The sequence below is a fragment of the Pagrus major genome, chromosome 5, assembly GCF_040436345.1.
Source record: "Pagrus major chromosome 5, Pma_NU_1.0".
NCBI classification, from domain to species: Eukaryota; Metazoa; Chordata; class Actinopteri; order Spariformes; family Sparidae; genus Pagrus; species Pagrus major.
The window spans coordinates 13,368,379-13,386,663 of record NC_133219.1 but is presented as its reverse complement, the minus strand read 5'-3'; the positions used below and the strand labels follow the sequence as shown (position 1 = coordinate 13,386,663).

At 38.7% G+C, this 18,285-nt stretch overlaps 1 protein-coding gene across 2 annotated transcripts; it reads left to right on the top strand.

The window, feature by feature from the left end:
- Positions 1-7,889: 7,889 nt before the first annotated feature.
- susd1 (sushi domain containing 1) lies at positions 7,890-18,122 on the top strand. 2 transcript variants are annotated; one of them, XM_073466446.1, is made up of 15 exons: positions 7,890-7,954; positions 8,316-8,474; positions 8,609-8,749; positions 9,305-9,460; positions 10,059-10,211; positions 10,490-10,669; positions 15,335-15,499; positions 15,745-15,909; positions 16,072-16,166; positions 16,362-16,548; positions 16,673-16,769; positions 16,905-17,133; positions 17,226-17,265; positions 17,548-17,635; positions 17,987-18,122. In XM_073466446.1, the coding sequence occupies exons 2-15, from the start codon at positions 8,360-8,362 to the stop codon at positions 18,003-18,005; spliced, it is 1,830 nt and encodes a 609-aa protein (XP_073322547.1). In that variant the 5' UTR covers positions 7,890-7,954; positions 8,316-8,359; the 3' UTR covers positions 18,006-18,122. The 2 variants fall into 2 exon arrangements, with proteins under 2 accessions (XP_073322547.1, XP_073322548.1); XM_073466447.1 differs by lacking the exon at positions 7,890-7,954 and having other exon boundaries at positions 8,187-8,474.
- The last annotated feature ends 163 nt before the right edge of the window (positions 18,123-18,285 follow it).

Sequence of the window (18,285 nt, the reverse complement as noted above, 5' to 3'; positions counted from 1 at the left end):
GAATTATTCAAGATTACGACTCGACTGGTTTATTCGCTCTAATATAAAATGATAGAAAATGGCATTAAAAACAAAAGGTTGGGATTTATACAATATAGCCCACTGAAGAAATCGTTAGAGATCATGAGAAATACAGATATTTGCAAGCTGAAAGATAGATTTCAATTGATACCACTCTCATGTGTGTAACATATACATACATACTATATATATATATATATATATATACATATATATATATATATATATATATATATATATATATATATACATATATATACATATATATATATATATATATACATATATATACATATATATATATATATATATATACATATATATATATATATATATATATATATATACAGCTAGGATATAGTTAGCTTAGCTTAGCATAAAGACTGGAAACAGGGAAACAGCTTGCCCAGCTGTGTCCAAATGTAGAAAAAAACAACATCTACAAGCTCCTCTAAATCTCACAATTTAATGTGTTATGTCTTGTTTGTTAAGTTAAATAGTCCAGTAACAGTCCATAAATCATGCTCCTTTATTGTTCATATTAATATTAAGGTCAATTGTGCGCTTTAGTGATGCTTGTAGGCACATTTTACTACTTTCAGACAGAGCCAGGTCAACGTCAGCTGTTTTCTTTAATAAACTGATGGATAGCTCTCCTGGTAAAGTACACACCTCATGCAGGCTACTGAGGTTGAGGCTCAGGGTTTGAATCCACCCTGCAGCTTTTGCAGCATGGAGTAAATTTTGGCCATCATAAAAACTTTAATCTTGAGCCACACAAAGTTCTTTAGACGTCTGCAACGTCTGTAAAAGAAGCCTAAAATTACATTGTAAAAACTTTCATTTTGAACCCTGTGAGGACGTCACTTGGACATCAATAGTGAACATAAAAAAAAGAAGAAAACTTTCATTCTGTCTCTCCAGTAGAAGTCTTTTCAATGTCATCAAAGACGTTGAATTAATGTCTTTTGGATGCATTTTTGCTCAGTGGTATACATTTCTTATAAATAAAACAGTCCTGCTATTTTTTATCAAGATGTACTTCTGATAGATTTGTTCATCCAAAAAATGTCATAATAAGGGGTAAATATAGCTCTATATTGGTTATTTTAATCAAATGTCCCTTATCCCGCTTCAGGAAACATTTGTCTAATGTGGGACAGACATAAAAGTACATCAGTGTGTGTGAGGGGCAATAACAATGGTTATCCACTGGGTTTAATCTTCTAATGCATTAATTTTGAAATTATAGGCAATTCATTGGTTGGGTGGGGCTTCATCTCTGTTAAAATGGTGTGAGGGTGTTTTTTTATGTGTTTGTATGTGTGAGGAGTAATTCAGTTCCGGTGTGATTGTGATCAGTGGAGCATCCAGTGACTGCCTCCCTGTGTACTCTGTGGGTAGTTGTAGTTTACAAGACAAGGGGAGGGCGTGTGTGACGAGTCTGACGGAGGAGAAATCAGTTTCTACAGCTGCACTACAGATGAGAGGACACACGCTGGGTCATCCCCCTTCTGCCATGTGATTTTCATTACAGCAACTTGGGGAAGAGTTCAACCGTGGACGGCTGACGGTAATAGCATTTAAGTATTCGAATATAAGTGGATTTTTGTAAGAAAATGTAGATTTCTGTATGTATGATCCGGTAGCTACTGCTGTTATTTATCATGTATGATTTTTGTATAGCCTTATAGTGTTGTTAGTGCATAGGGCAGTGCTTGGTAGGTTGTGTAACTGGCACTGTGGCACTGATTTAACAGTATTTCCTGCTGATAAAGTAATGATCCTGAAGAGTTAGTGCTCTAGAAATGTTGTCAATCTACAAAAGGAACTTGTAAATTAAATGCTTCGACTCATCTTGAATCTGATATTTAGTTTTGAGTTGGATTTCGGATGTATTGAAAATATGAAATACTTTTTTGAGGCTATACAGGTCATCTATAAGTACTTGACATTGGGGTTATTGTCTAATTTCTTCAGTGCAAGTCCATCTGCAGCAGATAAAGCTATTGTCCACCTTCTTGTAGGCCCTACTGTAACAAAAACAGCCCCCCATCCCAGTGCACTAAAGTGGTAATGCAATGAATGTGTTTAAATCAAATCTATTTTTCATCTATTGTTACTCACTCGCCACCACAAGCTGGAGTGGAGCATGCTGACGCTCACTTGAACATGTACATTGCCGTTATTATTCATTTATAGAGTCCCGATTCTGTCACGCATATGAGTCAGTCAAGTGTAAGAGGGTCAGTCTGTTAAGCTCCTGTGCCGAGCGCAAAGTGGAAAACGTTCCTCTTGAAGAAGTCTTTTAACCTCGTGTTTAGTGTCACTATCTCACTGGTCTTAATGTGATTTGTCTGTCAGATTTGTTCACATTGTGCAGCACAAAACTCACAAACTCTACGTTGTGATACTGTGGCTGCACTGATAGATTTCTACAGTATGTGCCTTTTTAAATCACCTGACATTCTGCCTAAACCGTGCTCTGAAGTCACTCTGAGTGATGCATTCATCGCTTGGAAGAAGTGGTGTGTGTGTGTGTGTGTGTGTGTGTGTGTGTGTGTGTGTGTGTGTGTGTGTGTGTGTGTGTGTGTGTGTGTGCTTCATCTCTCTAAAACACACAGACACACACACACACACACACACTTCTTCCTTGGTTAGAGCACTTTAGAGGAGTTCATCTGTCTCCGTCTTCAAAGAGCTGATCCTCGGGGAATTGAAGTTATTTTTTGCTACTTTTAAAAGTCCTTCATTTATTTATTCAGAGAGCCCAATACTAAATGACAGCTTGTTCTCCCGTACTGTTGTTCATGAAACAACTCCACCGCACTAACCATTACCTGCCCCAGTTGCTGTGTGAATAAAAAATGTGAATAATATTAAAATTGCAACTGCACAATAGTACCATGTATACTGAGGGTCAGTGATGCGAAGGAAGTGGTCTGATAAAGTGTGTGTTATTTGTTATTGTGCAATCACAATACGCAGGTGACAAATTAAAGGAAAAGCCTGAATATGTTGGTGCAAAGTGGTAACAAATGTAGATGCTTCCCTACAGGGCTTATTAATGAGTATAGAGAGAGTGGCGTAGCGATGATGTATTTTTGTGGGCTAACCCAGAAGTTGGCATCGGACTGGTTCCCTTCACAAAAAGCCTGTGAGATTTTTTTGATTGGATTAATAAGATAAAATTGGATTTAACTGGAATTTTGGATTATTGCAGAAAATAAACTGCGGCAAACACAAGTTTATGATACTTACTTTCGTTCAGCAAGATAATCTTCACAGGTGAACACCACTTTTGTGATTTTCGAAGCTAAATTGATCAATGTACAAGTTGTAAAGTTAGAGCTAGAATAGTTTGTAACTACTGTAAAGACGGACTAGTCAGTAGATGAGTCTCTGTGTTCGCTATGATCACGTTTAATGTCCCCGACAACCTCTGTAGTCTCATTTAGCCACTTGCTAGCAACCACCGTTTTTAAGACATGGAAGAGCTTCATAATTAAATTGTGGGACATTTAATGATTTATTTTATGCCATAGAACAAAACGTGTAAACATCTTAAACCTGTGGTAACCACAGATCTCATTTCAGGTATTTAACCAAAAACCAATTAAAAAAACCCATTGACTTTGAGACGAGGGAACCAACTGATTTTCCCTCCAAACAATGGACAGAGCTGATAATATTGTGATCAAACGAAGCAGGTCCGACTGATTTCTGCTGATGAGACTGCACTTACGCCACGAACAGCAGTGCGACCAGGAGCCTTTCCTACACAAATTTGAGGAAAAGAACGTGTTAATAAAAAAATCAGTTGTTTACCTACTCTCTGAAGTATGTTCTTTCATTTTCTGGAGGCATTTCTCCCTCAGAAGTCATACGGCGTAGATTTGTTAGGTTGAAGAGTGTTTCTCCATCCATTTCCCAGTGCACTAAAGTTTATTAAACTGCCATTTCCAAGCTCAAGAATTAACTTCCAATCTTCTGTTTTGTCTCAGTGCGACAAGAGAAAATACATGAAGAAGCAAAGAAAAGGCGACACTGCCAGCATCCCCCTCTCTTCTCCAACAGGGAGCAGCAGTGTGCAGGTCTACCATGACTACCAGAAGGTGGCTTTTAACATGTATCCTGGGAATGGTCATGCTACAGAAAACGGTTCTCACCAGATCACCGGTCGAGATGCTGCAGGCAAGATGTCCTCTGTCCCAGACATCATCCCTCACAGCCAGGACCAGAGGTACAGCATGAAAGATAAGAGTGTTCACAGGAACTCCTCGTGGATGATGGATTCGAGCAGCCTGGCCTACTCCGGGCCAGAGGACAACTCCACAGACCCACATGAGACCCTGACAGAGACTTCAACTCTGACCTTTGTGGATGCCCACACATTGGAGGAGTCAGCAGAGAGCCACAGCCTCCACGGGGTGGGGATGGTTTACTTCAAGGAGTTTGTGTTGATCGATGATGATGATGATGGAGACATGTCGCTGAGAGAGAAAACAGTGACAGATTTGTCCATCATGGACGGGAAGGCTGCTGACCTGGTGTGTGGGAGGCTGTTGTCCACTTCCAGTGGCTCATTGTCCGAGTGTAAGGAGGAGTCTCCAGCTCCTGAGGCGCCGCCACCTGAGGAGGTCGAGATTGCACACGGAAAGAAACGCTGCTGTTTCTGCTCTATTCTATGACCAAGCAGGACATGAAGATCAGAGTTTTGAACCCAGCAGCAGTTTGTGCCCTAAATCAGGACTGTGAAACTGTCCTGGGGAACTCAAACTTTGCTACATCCTGAGATTATATATGTGTTCCTGTTGAAGCAAAAAGCACATTTATAGTTATGGTGATGAAAAGTATAGTTACTTTGTTTTCTAACTCAACTTTAATTTAATTCAAATTTCTTGCATTTCTTTCTGGTACTGATTTTAAAGAGCCAAAAACACCCAACCATTAAAGGTGCAATGTGTAAGACAAGGCCAGAATTTTAGTTTAAACAGCGTAAACAGAGTGTAAGGAAAATTAAGTTTTGATGTTTTGTCAAAGACGTCTATGTTCTAAGTTGCAGAGATAGTTACTGTTGTTAGCGTGCTAACCAGCTAGCCCCAGCCATCTTGTTTCATATTGTCACTTCGTACCTCAAGAAGCAATTGTCCAATAGTTTGGTACCCGCTGAGTTTGCTACTTTCCAACAGCTCCCAAAATGTCAAGAAATTAAATGTTCTTACACATATTCTCCTCATTAGACAGAAATAAACAACAGTACAAGTGTACTGTCTGAATTCAAGCTTCTTTCTTTCACAAAACTAAGACCAGCTTAATTGCCTTACTTATTTATTATTTCTCATCGTAAAACAAAATCAGATTCACCAAATGCATCGAGGTTTGTCTTTCCACTGTTCCAACAATTACCAACTCTGGTTTGGTCTAAATAAACACTCTCTCGTCCCAGTATGCTGTCGTCCCTGCAGTCAGAGCTGGGAGGCAACCGCCATTCCGACATACCACCATTCCGACATTAGGCCCTAATTGTCGGAATGGCAACACTTAAACCTTTAATTAAACGTCCCATCATTCCGACATTTTTTGCCTCCTAAGGTCGGAATGGTGGTATTTATTTATTTTTTAAACGTGTTGCCATTCCGACAAATCTTTTAAAAGGGTTAGGGTTACGGGTTGCGGGTTAGGCTTAGCCTTGTCGGAATGCCGGGATGAAAACTTTGTTGGAATGGCGGGATGTTCGCATGTCGGAATAGTGGTATGTCGGAATGGCGGTATGTCGTGATGGCGGTCTGTCAGAATGGCAGCATGTAACCATCAGAGCCCCTGATATCCCTGTCATCATACTTCCATCCAGCTGTGTTTGTTCCTGGTCCAGCCCAAAGTACCTAAAAAAGAAGGAAGGGTCATTAGCTGAATCTCACTATGGGGCCAGACTGTGGTGCTGGTTGCATTAAAGTCGTATGACTTCTGATGAAGAAACAGCTCCAGAAAATGAAATAACACACTTCAAAGTGAGATTCAGGACGCAATGACCCTTCCTTCTTTTTTAAGTTTCTTAAGTTTCAACATCCTTGGTTCAGCTGTGTTCACTGGTAGGCCAGTGAGGCTGGTTCTGCTTCCTGTGGTAAAGGGAGACTTATTCAGTTAAGAGGGCCATTAGCTGTACTGCTAACTGAACTAGCTAGCTAATGCCAGCTAATAACCACAGCCATAGATAGCAACAACAAAGAGTACAGTGAGCAGTGACTTTCAAAATGTGGTTAGTTCTTACACATTGCACCATTAAAATAGTTTTGTTTGCCTCGGACGTCAGACAATTTTGTGTTTTTGTAGGACATAATTATTTACCGTACACAATCATGAAACATATGTTTGCTGAGAGGTGTTATGCTCTCTGTTTGATTAACATTTAAAGTATTTGATTGTGTGGGTTAAGATAACGCTTTTCAAGTTTAACAATCATATCTCTTCAGTCTATAATAACATTTTATACTAATAAATGCATGTTCCTGCAATATTTGATCTGAATGACAGACTTTGTGAAAACTACACAGAAGGTCTAGAAAGATCAGGTGCTAATAACAAATAAAGACATCTTCAATTACCACATTTTGTGTCTTATTACTTTCTCTATGTTCACACTTTGTTTGGCGATGGGACACAGGATAACACCAGCCGCACTGCGAAAAATAGGACAATGATAAGAAAGCAAAATTGTTGCATCATTACGCCAGCTTATTAGGCACTGGGTGGAGACAGCAGTCTTAGTTCAGTTTGCACAGATCGATAGTAAGTGGCTGTTTGTTTTGCGATGTGCCAACAAGGGCAGTGAAGAGGAAGACTTCCAGTCAGTACACAATGAATTACATTTGGCTTTACAATTGTTTTATGAGGATGAAACTGCATTGAACAGTAAGTTACACTGAAAGTCAATAAAACTTTCATTTACACAACTGGGCGCCTTTAGGTAAAACCTAAGCATGCCTGACATTTACTGGTGTAAGCTGGACTGAAGTTTCCATCTACCATGAGATTTTTTGCTTGGTAGTGACATGGATAAGCACATTTCAAGCATATCTTTCTGGATCCATGTTGATGCGTTCTGTATTTGAGAGCTCCCTCAAACAGCACAGCCTTTTATCTCCAATCGATTAATGTTTTCTATAAATGGTAATTTCCTTGACCTAAGATGTTCCACTGAAACAGTGGTGTTGCAGAAAACCCCCCCAGAGAAAAAAGTACTCAACTGCCACGCTGTTAACTGATCAGTGATCTCTCAGACATGCGATGTGGAAATAGAGAGCCGAAGTCACAGCCCTTTCCTGTTTGCTCCATGGGATCATCTTTCAGAAAAACTTTGTCTGGTAGTGCATGAAGAGAGATAAATATTTTCTTGATCCCGTTTGAGTTGTGACATGAACTACACATATGTTTGTGAATTTAAAAGATAATTTTCAAGTCAAGAAAGTCACAGTTTGTCATAAAACTAATTAAATATAAGACTGAAAATATGTAATCATAAAGAAACACAGCCAACAGTCGTGTTAGTGACGTCGTCTCATTGAACCTTCACCAAAACCTGTAACTTAAACATTGTAGAGCTGCTCCTGTATATAAGCAGCTCACAAAACTGAGGAACTCTCCTTTAACATAACTGCAGTTTCCAATATGACAGATTTGAGGTTAGCAGGCGCTACCGGAAGTGGTAGCTCGTTGGTTTGAGTGACAGAGAGACCCCACTCAGGACCCTGCTGGGCAGAAAGATAGCAGCTCGTCAGACTTATCTCCCCGTCCCATAGCTCACCAAATGACACCCCCTCAGCACCCATTGCAGACAAGGAGGGATGTTATAGTATATATAGTAAAAAGGATTAATTGAGCCACATTTAATCTAATAAGGGTTACAAACAACTCTAAATACATTGGACAAAGGGTAAGCTACACCATGATATTCATAAGATTTTTGGTCTGCATTCGTAGTGCCAGACATTAATTATAACTTGCACTTGATATAGTTTCTATGTCATCTATTTATAGACCATTGCTACTCATGGTAATGATGCTGTTGATGTACCTCTAAAAGACACAGTTTTTGTCAGAGGGCATTCAGCAGGTTTCCTTCGGCCAAAAATAGCCGTTATCAGCCCACGCAGCATTTGTGTGTCAGAGTGAGCGCTGAGCATATCATCATCACATGTGAAGTATAACCGAATGTGTCAGCAGATGACAGATGAAGCCACAAAACCACCAACTGCGAGAAGACCATTGAGAAAGGAGCTATTTTGTTTTTTCAGAGTGACCTCAACTCACCCATCAAGTGAAAAATGAACAAAAGGAGATGGGGATAAGAAGGTTGAGCGTCTGGTGCAGAGAAGACCACCACAGACTCTCAGAGAGGATGGACCAGAGAAACAGAACAATGATCATGGTTTTCCTTCTCTGTGTCATTGCAGGTGAGAATACTGATGAGCCTTTCCCATCATTCATATGTGGTGATAATTTAATATGATTTATATTTTTAAAATGTATCACTGACAGTTCACTGAGAAAGGATGGACACTGATGGATGTTATTTCTGTCCTCTCAGACATGTTAGCAGAAGGCCACACTCTGGATGTGTGCGCCACCTGTCATGCTAACGCCACGTGTGATGACAAGTCGGACGGCTCTGGCAAAGTTTGTAACTGCAAGTACGGGTTTGTTGGAAATGGGAGAACGTTCTGTCAAGGTAGGAGAAAGCTTAAATGAAGTCATATCAACGTATTTTTTTCATGAGAAATAACGGGAACTGCAGATTTAAATAATAAATTCAAAGTTAAAAAGGGAGCTCAGTTTTTTTCATATTTACAACAGATCAAACTCACTTTTAGTTCATTCTCACCACTCTCATCAGCTTTGTTTCCACCAGCAGCAAGCAGCTGATGTCTCAGCTAAAGAAACTCTACAAAGTACTGCAAAGTAGTCTGTAGCACCGAACAGCAAACAGACAAAGTTAGAGAGTAGCTAGTGAACATTGTGGAGCATTTAGTAGGTAAGAGGTAGATATTTCCCTCAGGAGTAAAATAAAGCTAAAAGGTTAATCCACCATCTTATCTGAACATGTTAGAATGTTAACATTTGTGAGTTAGTCCAAAAAACAAAGTACAGCTGAGGGGATAATGATAATGTCATTATTTAATAAGTATCTAATCATATCAGTATTTTCACAGGTGGAATTAATAACATTAACTATTTCAGCTCCTTATCTTCCATGTTGAATTGTAATGAACATTTTCTCGTCTAGATAAAGATGAGTGTGCAATAGGAGCCAGTAGGATCTGTGGGCAGCACACCACCTGCCACAACACATACGGCAGCTACTACTGCACCTGCCTGGCGGGCTACAGCCCCTCGAACAACATGGCCGTCTTCATCCCAAACGATGGGACTCACTGCCAGGGTGAGTTCAAGTTTAAATTGGGTTGTTTTATATATATTTAAATTTTATATATAATGTCACATTCTGTTTAATATATTTTAGATAATAATTACAGTTACATGCGCAGGCATCTTGTATTAGAGGCTCAATTATTAATTTCAGAAGAGAAAGATCAGATTTACTAAATAAACAAACTCTCTTTGTGTTCATGACTCAATAAACTGAATGAAGAAACTGACCTTAAAGGACAGCACAGTTTCATACTGTTGTAATACTGGGACCTTATTTTCCTCCGAGAACAGCTTGTTTATTCAGTTATGGAAAAAATACATATTTCTGAGTTTGTGTCATTACCACATTGATATTGCAAATATTAAAAAGAGATTGAATTTCTTCTCCAAAACTACATAGTGCCCCTTTAAACCAAAAATAAAGGTCAGAAAATAATTCAGATGTCTTCTTTTTGTCTGATCACATCGCTAAAAATAATCTCACCACGAGATCCATTCAGTGGCTTTCAGTCAGATCACAAGTTCTTGAAGATCATTTTAATAGGCTGAAATTACAATTTGGTGGCCTTCACCTGTTTACCTGTTTTATTTACCATCTGGTTGTGCAGACATCGATGAGTGCAGGATCACAGGCTTGTGTGGAGACGGAGGTCAATGCACGAATCTGGACGGCAGTTTTGAGTGCAGCTGCCAGCTGGGATATCAAGTCCACAATGGAGTGGAGCCCTTCAATCCTCACAAAGACAGAGCTTTCTGCAAAGGTAAAACTACACTGCAGGGAGTGTGAAGTGTGAGTAAGGGGCAGTATGTTAGATAGACTTTCAAACCCTTTAAAAGGCAATACATTCCCGCTGTGTAATTCAACTTCCCCATACAAATTATAGTCAGTCAATACAGCAACAGTCTAAACCAGTTCAGCTTTTTAGAGCCCTTAATGTCATTTGTGTGTGTAGCTAATAGTGACAGTTCAAACCTGATGTGAAATCTATACAGATGTTGTGGTCAGTGGGTAAGATCTGTATGTTCTTGTCCCTCTCAGTGGTTGACTGTGGCCGGCCTGCCTCAGTGGAGGACGCGGTGCTGCTGTCAGTCACAGGGACCACGTACGCCAGCGTGGCCATGTTTGGCTGTGACGAAGGTTTCGTGTGGAGGAGCGGCAACAACAGCTCTGTGTGTGGAGCTGATGGACTGTGGAGAGGAGCCACCATAGTCTGTGAAGGTAACAAAACACAATATTATATAACTATTCATGATTCATCAGCACATTGTGACTCTGTACTTTGATTCCTCTGCTCTTAGGTGCTTGTGACATTTATGAAAGCTGTGTTTTTAATTTTAATTGTTTGGCTTTTCAGGAGGTAAATGTTAAACACATTGAAAGGCTGGTTGATGTGATGTGAAATCTTTATTTCAATAAATTGTCTCTTCATAAGCAATAACTTTTTAAAAAAAACTTTGATGCTGCTTATGATTAAGTTCTGAATATTTGATGTTAACGGTAAGAAATTCACAATATTAGTAAGGTATAGCTAAAGATAACATAAATAACTGACAAGCATTTGGAGGGTTTAACCTTTAAGAGGATGATAATGGAATAAATCCTCACAGGTGACAGTGCAGGTTTTTTTAGTGAGTTTTTCAGGATCACAGGGTTCAGACAGAGGTTTTCCAGTGAATACAGTTTCATGCAGCATGTCACTGCTTTGGCTCTCAGAGGTTGACTGTGGCTTTCCCCCTGCCTTCAATCACTCTCATATGCTGTGGAATAAGAGTTCAAGGATTGGCACTAAGGTGATTTATCAGTGCAACTCTGGATATCATAATGTTGGGATGGGCAACGTGTCCACCTGTACTGCTGCTGGACGGTGGGAGACACCTTCTGTGCTCTGTGAAGGTACAGTCACTGTTTTATCAAATCGACTCAGATATACAGTTTGTGCTTTTTTTCCTCGTTGCACTGAAAGGGGATTAATCTGAATCTTGGTGTTCATGTTACATGGTTTTGGTGCATGTGATTCCTTGTAGAGACCTTGTGTGGAAGTCCCCCTATAATTGAATCCACTGAGCAGGTGTGGAACAATAATTCAAGCCCTGGCAGCACTGTACTCTATTTTTGTAAAGAGGGCTTTTATAACAAAGGAGGACATAATGTGTCGATCTGTAAGGAAAACGGTCAGTGGACCCCACCAACTCTGTCCTGCCAAGGTAATTCAAACAATGAATGAAACTTTTGAAGACAGGAAATTATTTTTCGTGTTTTCTGTCACGTCTCATAGTTATAGCTAGTTATTGGAAAGAAGAATGACTTGGTTGAAAGAAAAACAAAGATACTGGCCTGCACACCCACACAGGTGTTTTCACTTATCCTAGTCTGTGCATGACAACAAGGTGTGCAGAGCAGAGATCCTTGTTTGAACATTACTACAAATGGGTCATTCTCTACAAATGTCAGTTTTATATTTTTATATTTTATAATAAAACAACAGATTATTTGCTTCTTGGCCCATCAATTTGGCACTATATATATATATATATATATATATATATATATATATATATATATATATATATATATTTAGTTCAAAACCATGTTTTTCTACCATTTAAAAAACAATCATGTATACATAACTATCAAATATATGATAGAAATGACATTAAAAAAAGAATAAAATTTCAAATAAATATTATAAAATACATAATGAAAATAATCATCCCCTGGAGTCACGTCACTGGTGTTACCATGGCTATTATTTTAATATATCTTTCCTGAAGATCTGTGAAGAAAGGACATGGACAAGTCCACTGACTCTTTTCAATTATAACAACTTTTCACATTTATCTCAAGATTTACTACTTTATTAGTAGGGAAATATAAAAAGTAGAACTTGAATGACATGATATAGTGAGTTTTACATTACTGACAACATGTGTTTTGGTGCCCTGTAGAGGCCATTTCGCAAAATGCATTTCTTATGAATATTGTCATTGGTGTTACCGTCACTCGTGTTACTTTCCTTATGGGTAACACCAGTGAAATAAATATAAAAAGGCATTAAGCATTCATTTATGTGTATTCAAAGAGACGATGAGTTATGAAATAATTTGGTCTAAGTTTAAATGTTAGAAAACAAATTTATTAGATTAACATGTGTGCTTTATGTACTTAAATTGTTTTGTATATTTTTAAAACTCTGTATAACCCCCCTGTGTGTATCATTTCCTGTCCCAGAGATATTATGTGGGGACCCTCCTATACTGCCTCACACTGGGCAAGTGTGGAATGGCAGCTCCACACCTGGAAACACAGTGACTTACTACTGTAAAATAGGATTTTATTACAATGAAGGAGAAAACATATCATTGTGTACAACTAATGGTTACTGGACAAAACCAAACATCTCATGCAAAGGTAACAAAATGTTGTTGATGCTGTGGTTGGTATAATGCTGTTGTCCGGAGTCAAATAACTGTTTCCACCCAATATTGCGATTTCCATTCTTGTAGAAGTTGACTGTGGTGTGCCCCTACCCATCCCTCATTCAGTCATGCTGTGGGATAATGTCTCCACTGTGGGCTCTGAGGTTGTTTATTGGTGTAACTCTGGATATCGAGATGTTGGAGAGGGAAATGTGTCTGTTTGTACTGCCAGTGGAGAATGGGACGCAGCCTCTCTTCTCTGTCAAGGTGATAATGACATTAATCAACATACCAGAGTATTGGGTTCTGGGTAAGACTTTACAACAAGGCACACAAAAATGTACTGAATGAATCAGGATGGACTCGATTATTGATGAATCGTTAATGAGTCATTCCTGAATAACTGTGAGTCGAGAACTATATAGTAGATAATAATGAGTTACTGAAGAACAGACTGGGATTAATGAATCCTTTTTCAATGATTAGTTCATAAATAGCCATGAATTGACTCAATTGTTCCTGATTAACTATGAACTACCTGCTGAGTGGCACGAACTAGTGATGACTCATAAATACTAATTACTCAATCACTAGATAATCTTTTTGTGTACCTTCAAGTACATTAATGCTAAGGAGTTACCAAGTAGAATCATTAAATACTCATTACTTAACCATTAGTTACTGTTTTATTCCCCTTCAAGTTAAGTGATACCTAACACTGAGGAGTTACTAATTCACTACTTTAATGATTATGTCAAGTACTGATTTTTTCCTAGGAGTTCACAATTAGTTCTTAAATATCAGACCAGAGGCAAGGAATGCACACAAAAAGAGTAACTAATGATTAAGTAATAAGTATCTACTTGGTAATTACTCAGTATTTTGTTCTCTTTAAACAAAATGCCTCTAATAAAATTAATCATGCAATCCTCTCGAATGTTGGCAATCCATCATAATTTGCATTCTGTAATTAAACAACATGAATCTTTATTATTCAACATCTACAAACTACCAGTGACCTACAATGACTTGCTTGTTTTTTTGTTGTAGAAATCAAATGTGAAGAGCCTGTTTTTAAACCTCATGCTAACGTGCGATGGAACGGCACAACGCACGTTGGCAGTGTGGTGTATTATCAATGTGAGGAGGGATATCACACAAGGAGCCTGAGAAACTACTCAGTATGTGGAGAGAGTGGACTGTGGGAGGATATTGAACTATGGTGTGAAGGTGCAATGTTTTTAATGAGAGCTATGTATATTAATAAACTGCTGTTTTCAGTTCAGAATATCTGTAGCGATTTGGACAAAATATTTCAAGCAGTAGTTTGATATTTGGGGAAATATGCTTACTTTGTTTCTTGAGATTTATACCTCTCTCATGTTTGTCTGTTCAATGAGCCTACAGCTAGCAGGTTAGCTTAGCATAAAGACAGGAAACTAGCCCAGCTCTGTTCAACAGTAAGAAAAACCACCTACCAGCATCTTTAAAGCTCACAACTAAAGATGTTATATCTTATTTGTTAAAGCCACAAAAAATGTGCAAGTGTAAATATAACACATGTTCGTCTTTGATCTAAGTTGAGCTTACTGGCTATAGCTTGATGATATTGACTGTAGAGACATGAAAGTAGTGTTGGATTTTTCATTATATGTGTTATTGTTATGCTTTGATGAAAATGTAGTAGAGTCCCTACTGTGCTGCTAGACTTGGTTATTCTCTACACATAAGGCACACATACGTGTAGGATGTACACAGAATAGATGAAGAGTCTCATGTTGCATCTCATCTTCAGCTGTCGTGGATGTTTTGTGTTTTTCTTCATGTCATACTGTGTGCCTGTTAACAGCATGCGGTCTGTGCTAATTCATGTCTGTGTGCAGAAATAAGTTGTGGTCCCCCACTAAACCTCCCCCATACTAACCTCCTGTGGGATCACACCAGTAGACCGGGCAGTGTGGTGCTGTATGAGTGTATGGATGGATTTTACCAGGAGAGTGGAACTAATGTTTCAACATGTTTACAATCAGGAGAGTGGGAGAGAGTATCTATAAAGTGCAAAGGTACAGTGATCACCTCTACACATGGACATGCATCTATTCAACTGTGAAAGAGTCATTCTTCATGGTTTTTAACATGTTATTGAAATGTTTTGTCTGTCTGCTAAGTAATTGATGAATTACAGTCCCATATTGTTTCAGCTGTGGTTAGTGGCTCCCTTGTATATTCCCGCTTTGGCTCTCTGATCATGCTAGTTGCAGTTTTTGAGGTGATTAATAATATTTTGTTACATTCACATTATCCAAGTTGTGCTGGTGAATTTATTTCTGTGGATTCATCCATTCTGTTGGAAACAACGGGTGAATTATTTGATGACTCCTCCAGTGGAAGGCACTGGGAACCCAAACAAAGAGCACATCAATACTTGGAATCAATTAATTAACCAATCAATGTCATTGTTTTCCAGCTAAATGTGGCCCAGTTCCTTTCCTTGCCAACTCAGAGGTGGTGTGGCATAACAGAAGTATAGTGATCCACCGCTGTGTGGATGGATATCACAGCTGGAGGGGCGGCAACGTCTCTGTGTGTGGCAGCTCTGGGCTGTGGCAGAAAGCTACACTGAGTTGCATAGGTGAGTAAGAACATATCAAGTGAACATGAAATAAATGCCTGTGTGGTGATACTGATTTGCTTTGCATTGTGAACATATTTGTCAAGTGATTTGCAATATGTTGAAGAACAAAAGGTGAAGATGTGTGCCTTCACTCTTTTCATTCTTGTTTCTCTTTCAGAAATAAAGCCACCGATCAATCACTTACTTGTCCTTTCCAAGTATTGGAATCAATTCATTAACCAATCAGTGTCATTGTTTTCCAGCTAAATGTGGCCCAGTTCCTTTACTTGCCAACTCAGAGGTGGTGTGGCATAACAGAAGTATAGTGATCCACCGCTGTGTGGATGGATATCACAGCTGGAGGGGCGGCAATGTCTCTGTGTGTGGCAGCTCTGGGCTGTGGCAGAAAGCTACACTGAGTTGCATAGGTGAGTAAGAAATATCAAGTGAACATGAAATAAATGCCCGTGTGGTGATACTGATTTGCTTTGCATTGTGAACATATTTGTCAAGTGATTTGCAATATTTTGAAGAACAAAAGGTGAAGATTTGGTGTGCCTTCACTCTTTTCATTCTTGTTTCTCTTTCAGAAATAAAGCCACCGATCAATCACCTATTTGTCCTCGATGAAAAATGTGTGTACTGGAAAGCAGAGAAGTATGAGGAGGACACAGAAGTTTACAAGGTAACAGGACAGTTCATCATCCTTTCAGTGGAGTCGCCATTTTGTGTGCTTATTTGCAATCATAGGAAATGTTTGCTTTTCTTATTAACAGAGGTTGTCACGTTTTAAGCTTGTGGTATTAAAAAGTACCATTACTTTTGACAACCTTACCACTATGAAGGGTGACTGATGCCACATTGGATATAACCATTCCAGGTAACATACACAGGATCCAGAGACTACCAGAGGTCCTTTCACGATAAAAGGGAGAGGTCTCTGAGCTCCAAGGCCGACCGGCTTGACCTCTGTCTGAACCTGCTTCCAGCCACAAACTACAGCATCTCAATCACTGCAGTGTCTGCCAGATTCACAGCCACCATCACCACTAACACCAGTTTAACAGGTATTGTTATCTTAAATTCACTTTATCTGACGGAAGTTTTCCTGCATCAAAGTTAGGTGTTATCAGTGTTATCAAGTTTTCTTTATACTGAGCATTTAACATTAACTATAAGAACATTTGACAGTGCCACCACCACCACCGGTTGTCTACTACAGAGAATTTGAGACTCCTGTACCAACGTTGAGGCTACACAGAACACCCAACACACTGGACCCAATAAGGTAACAACCAAAAGAGAGTATGCTTAAGGGCGTGGCGACTGTGTGCTTGACAGTTTGTATTTATCTATATGACCATAATATACTCAATTGAAAATGTTAAAAGAAATGTTTATTTTCCTGTTCTTCATTTGGCAGTTTGTACCAGGTGTTTGTGCTTCCTGTAGAGGGGATCATAATGTTTGACTGTTCCTCTGCTGCGAGCTCACTGGAGCACATCACTGCCCAGATTGCGGTCGGAAATGTTGGGACACAGATGAACTTTACTGTAGGGGATGGACTGTGCTATGGAGGCTTCTTTAATGAACCACTTGAGAAAGGCAGGAACTATTATATTATCCTACGAGCTGTCAGTCAGTGGAAAACGGTGGGTGCAGCTACTGTACAGTATATTAACTCATATATATTGAGTATTTTGACTGCAGAACTGTTAAATAACCTGAGTGTTTTCTCTCCTAGGCTTTAAAAAGTTCCTGTGTGCTGTGGGCTAAAGTTAGAGGTAATTCACTGACCAAAATATCCAAACCCCATGCTGTGATTTTTAGAATTATAATATTTGGATTGAGATTTATTTTTGGAAATTACATTTCACCCAGTTACAACATTGTTATGGGAGAAGGCAACGGAAAATACTTAAAGGGGCACTATGTAGTTTTTGGAGAAGAGATTCAAACTCAGAATTTTTATATTTACAATATAATGAGGTTATAATACAAACTTGCAAAAACAAGCAGATGTAGAAAGCTGCCAGTTACTCACACTCAGCATTTCCTCGTTCCAGGTACATCCTATATTCTGAGGGTTTCATCTCTGTCTGCTGTTGCATCTATAGGACTGGTTGCTTTGGTCTCATTAGCTGGATACATTTGGTATGGAAGATGGTACAAAACACTACATTACTCAACATGTTCATGTCTTTTTGTTAATGAACTCAAATGTTCACAGTCTAAAGTTATTTTACAATACATACAGCATCAGTGGATATTTGAGTTTTAATAATATTATTACGTTTTATTGAACAGTTTATTCATTATATAGTAGTTATTAAATTTAATTACAGCCAGGATATCAAATATAGATTCTAGTTTTGCTTTTGGTGAAAAAACAACAACAACAATAATTCTATAAATAGGAAAAATTGCTGATTATGTCTCATTGATACATGACTGCATTATTGTATTTTAAATTAAATTAAATGGCCTGGTGTCTTTTTTTTCCAGGTTTTTCAAGAGGACATGACGCTCCTCACTGCCCATTTTCTGTCATTGTATTTGTCAGTATGACAAAGTTGGATGACCGTCTTATCTTCTTCTTGTACATTTTGTAACTAACTTTAATAAAACTTTTTTTCATTAACTATTGGATGTGTTCTTAATAAATACTCTTGGTACTAGGAGCAATCCTCTTTGAGACCATTTGTAATTTTGATGTTTGATACGCTCTGACATGCTCCTTTATCAGAAACTACAGGAAGTAGAACCACATTTACTCAAGATTCAACATGTTTATTGTCACTCCG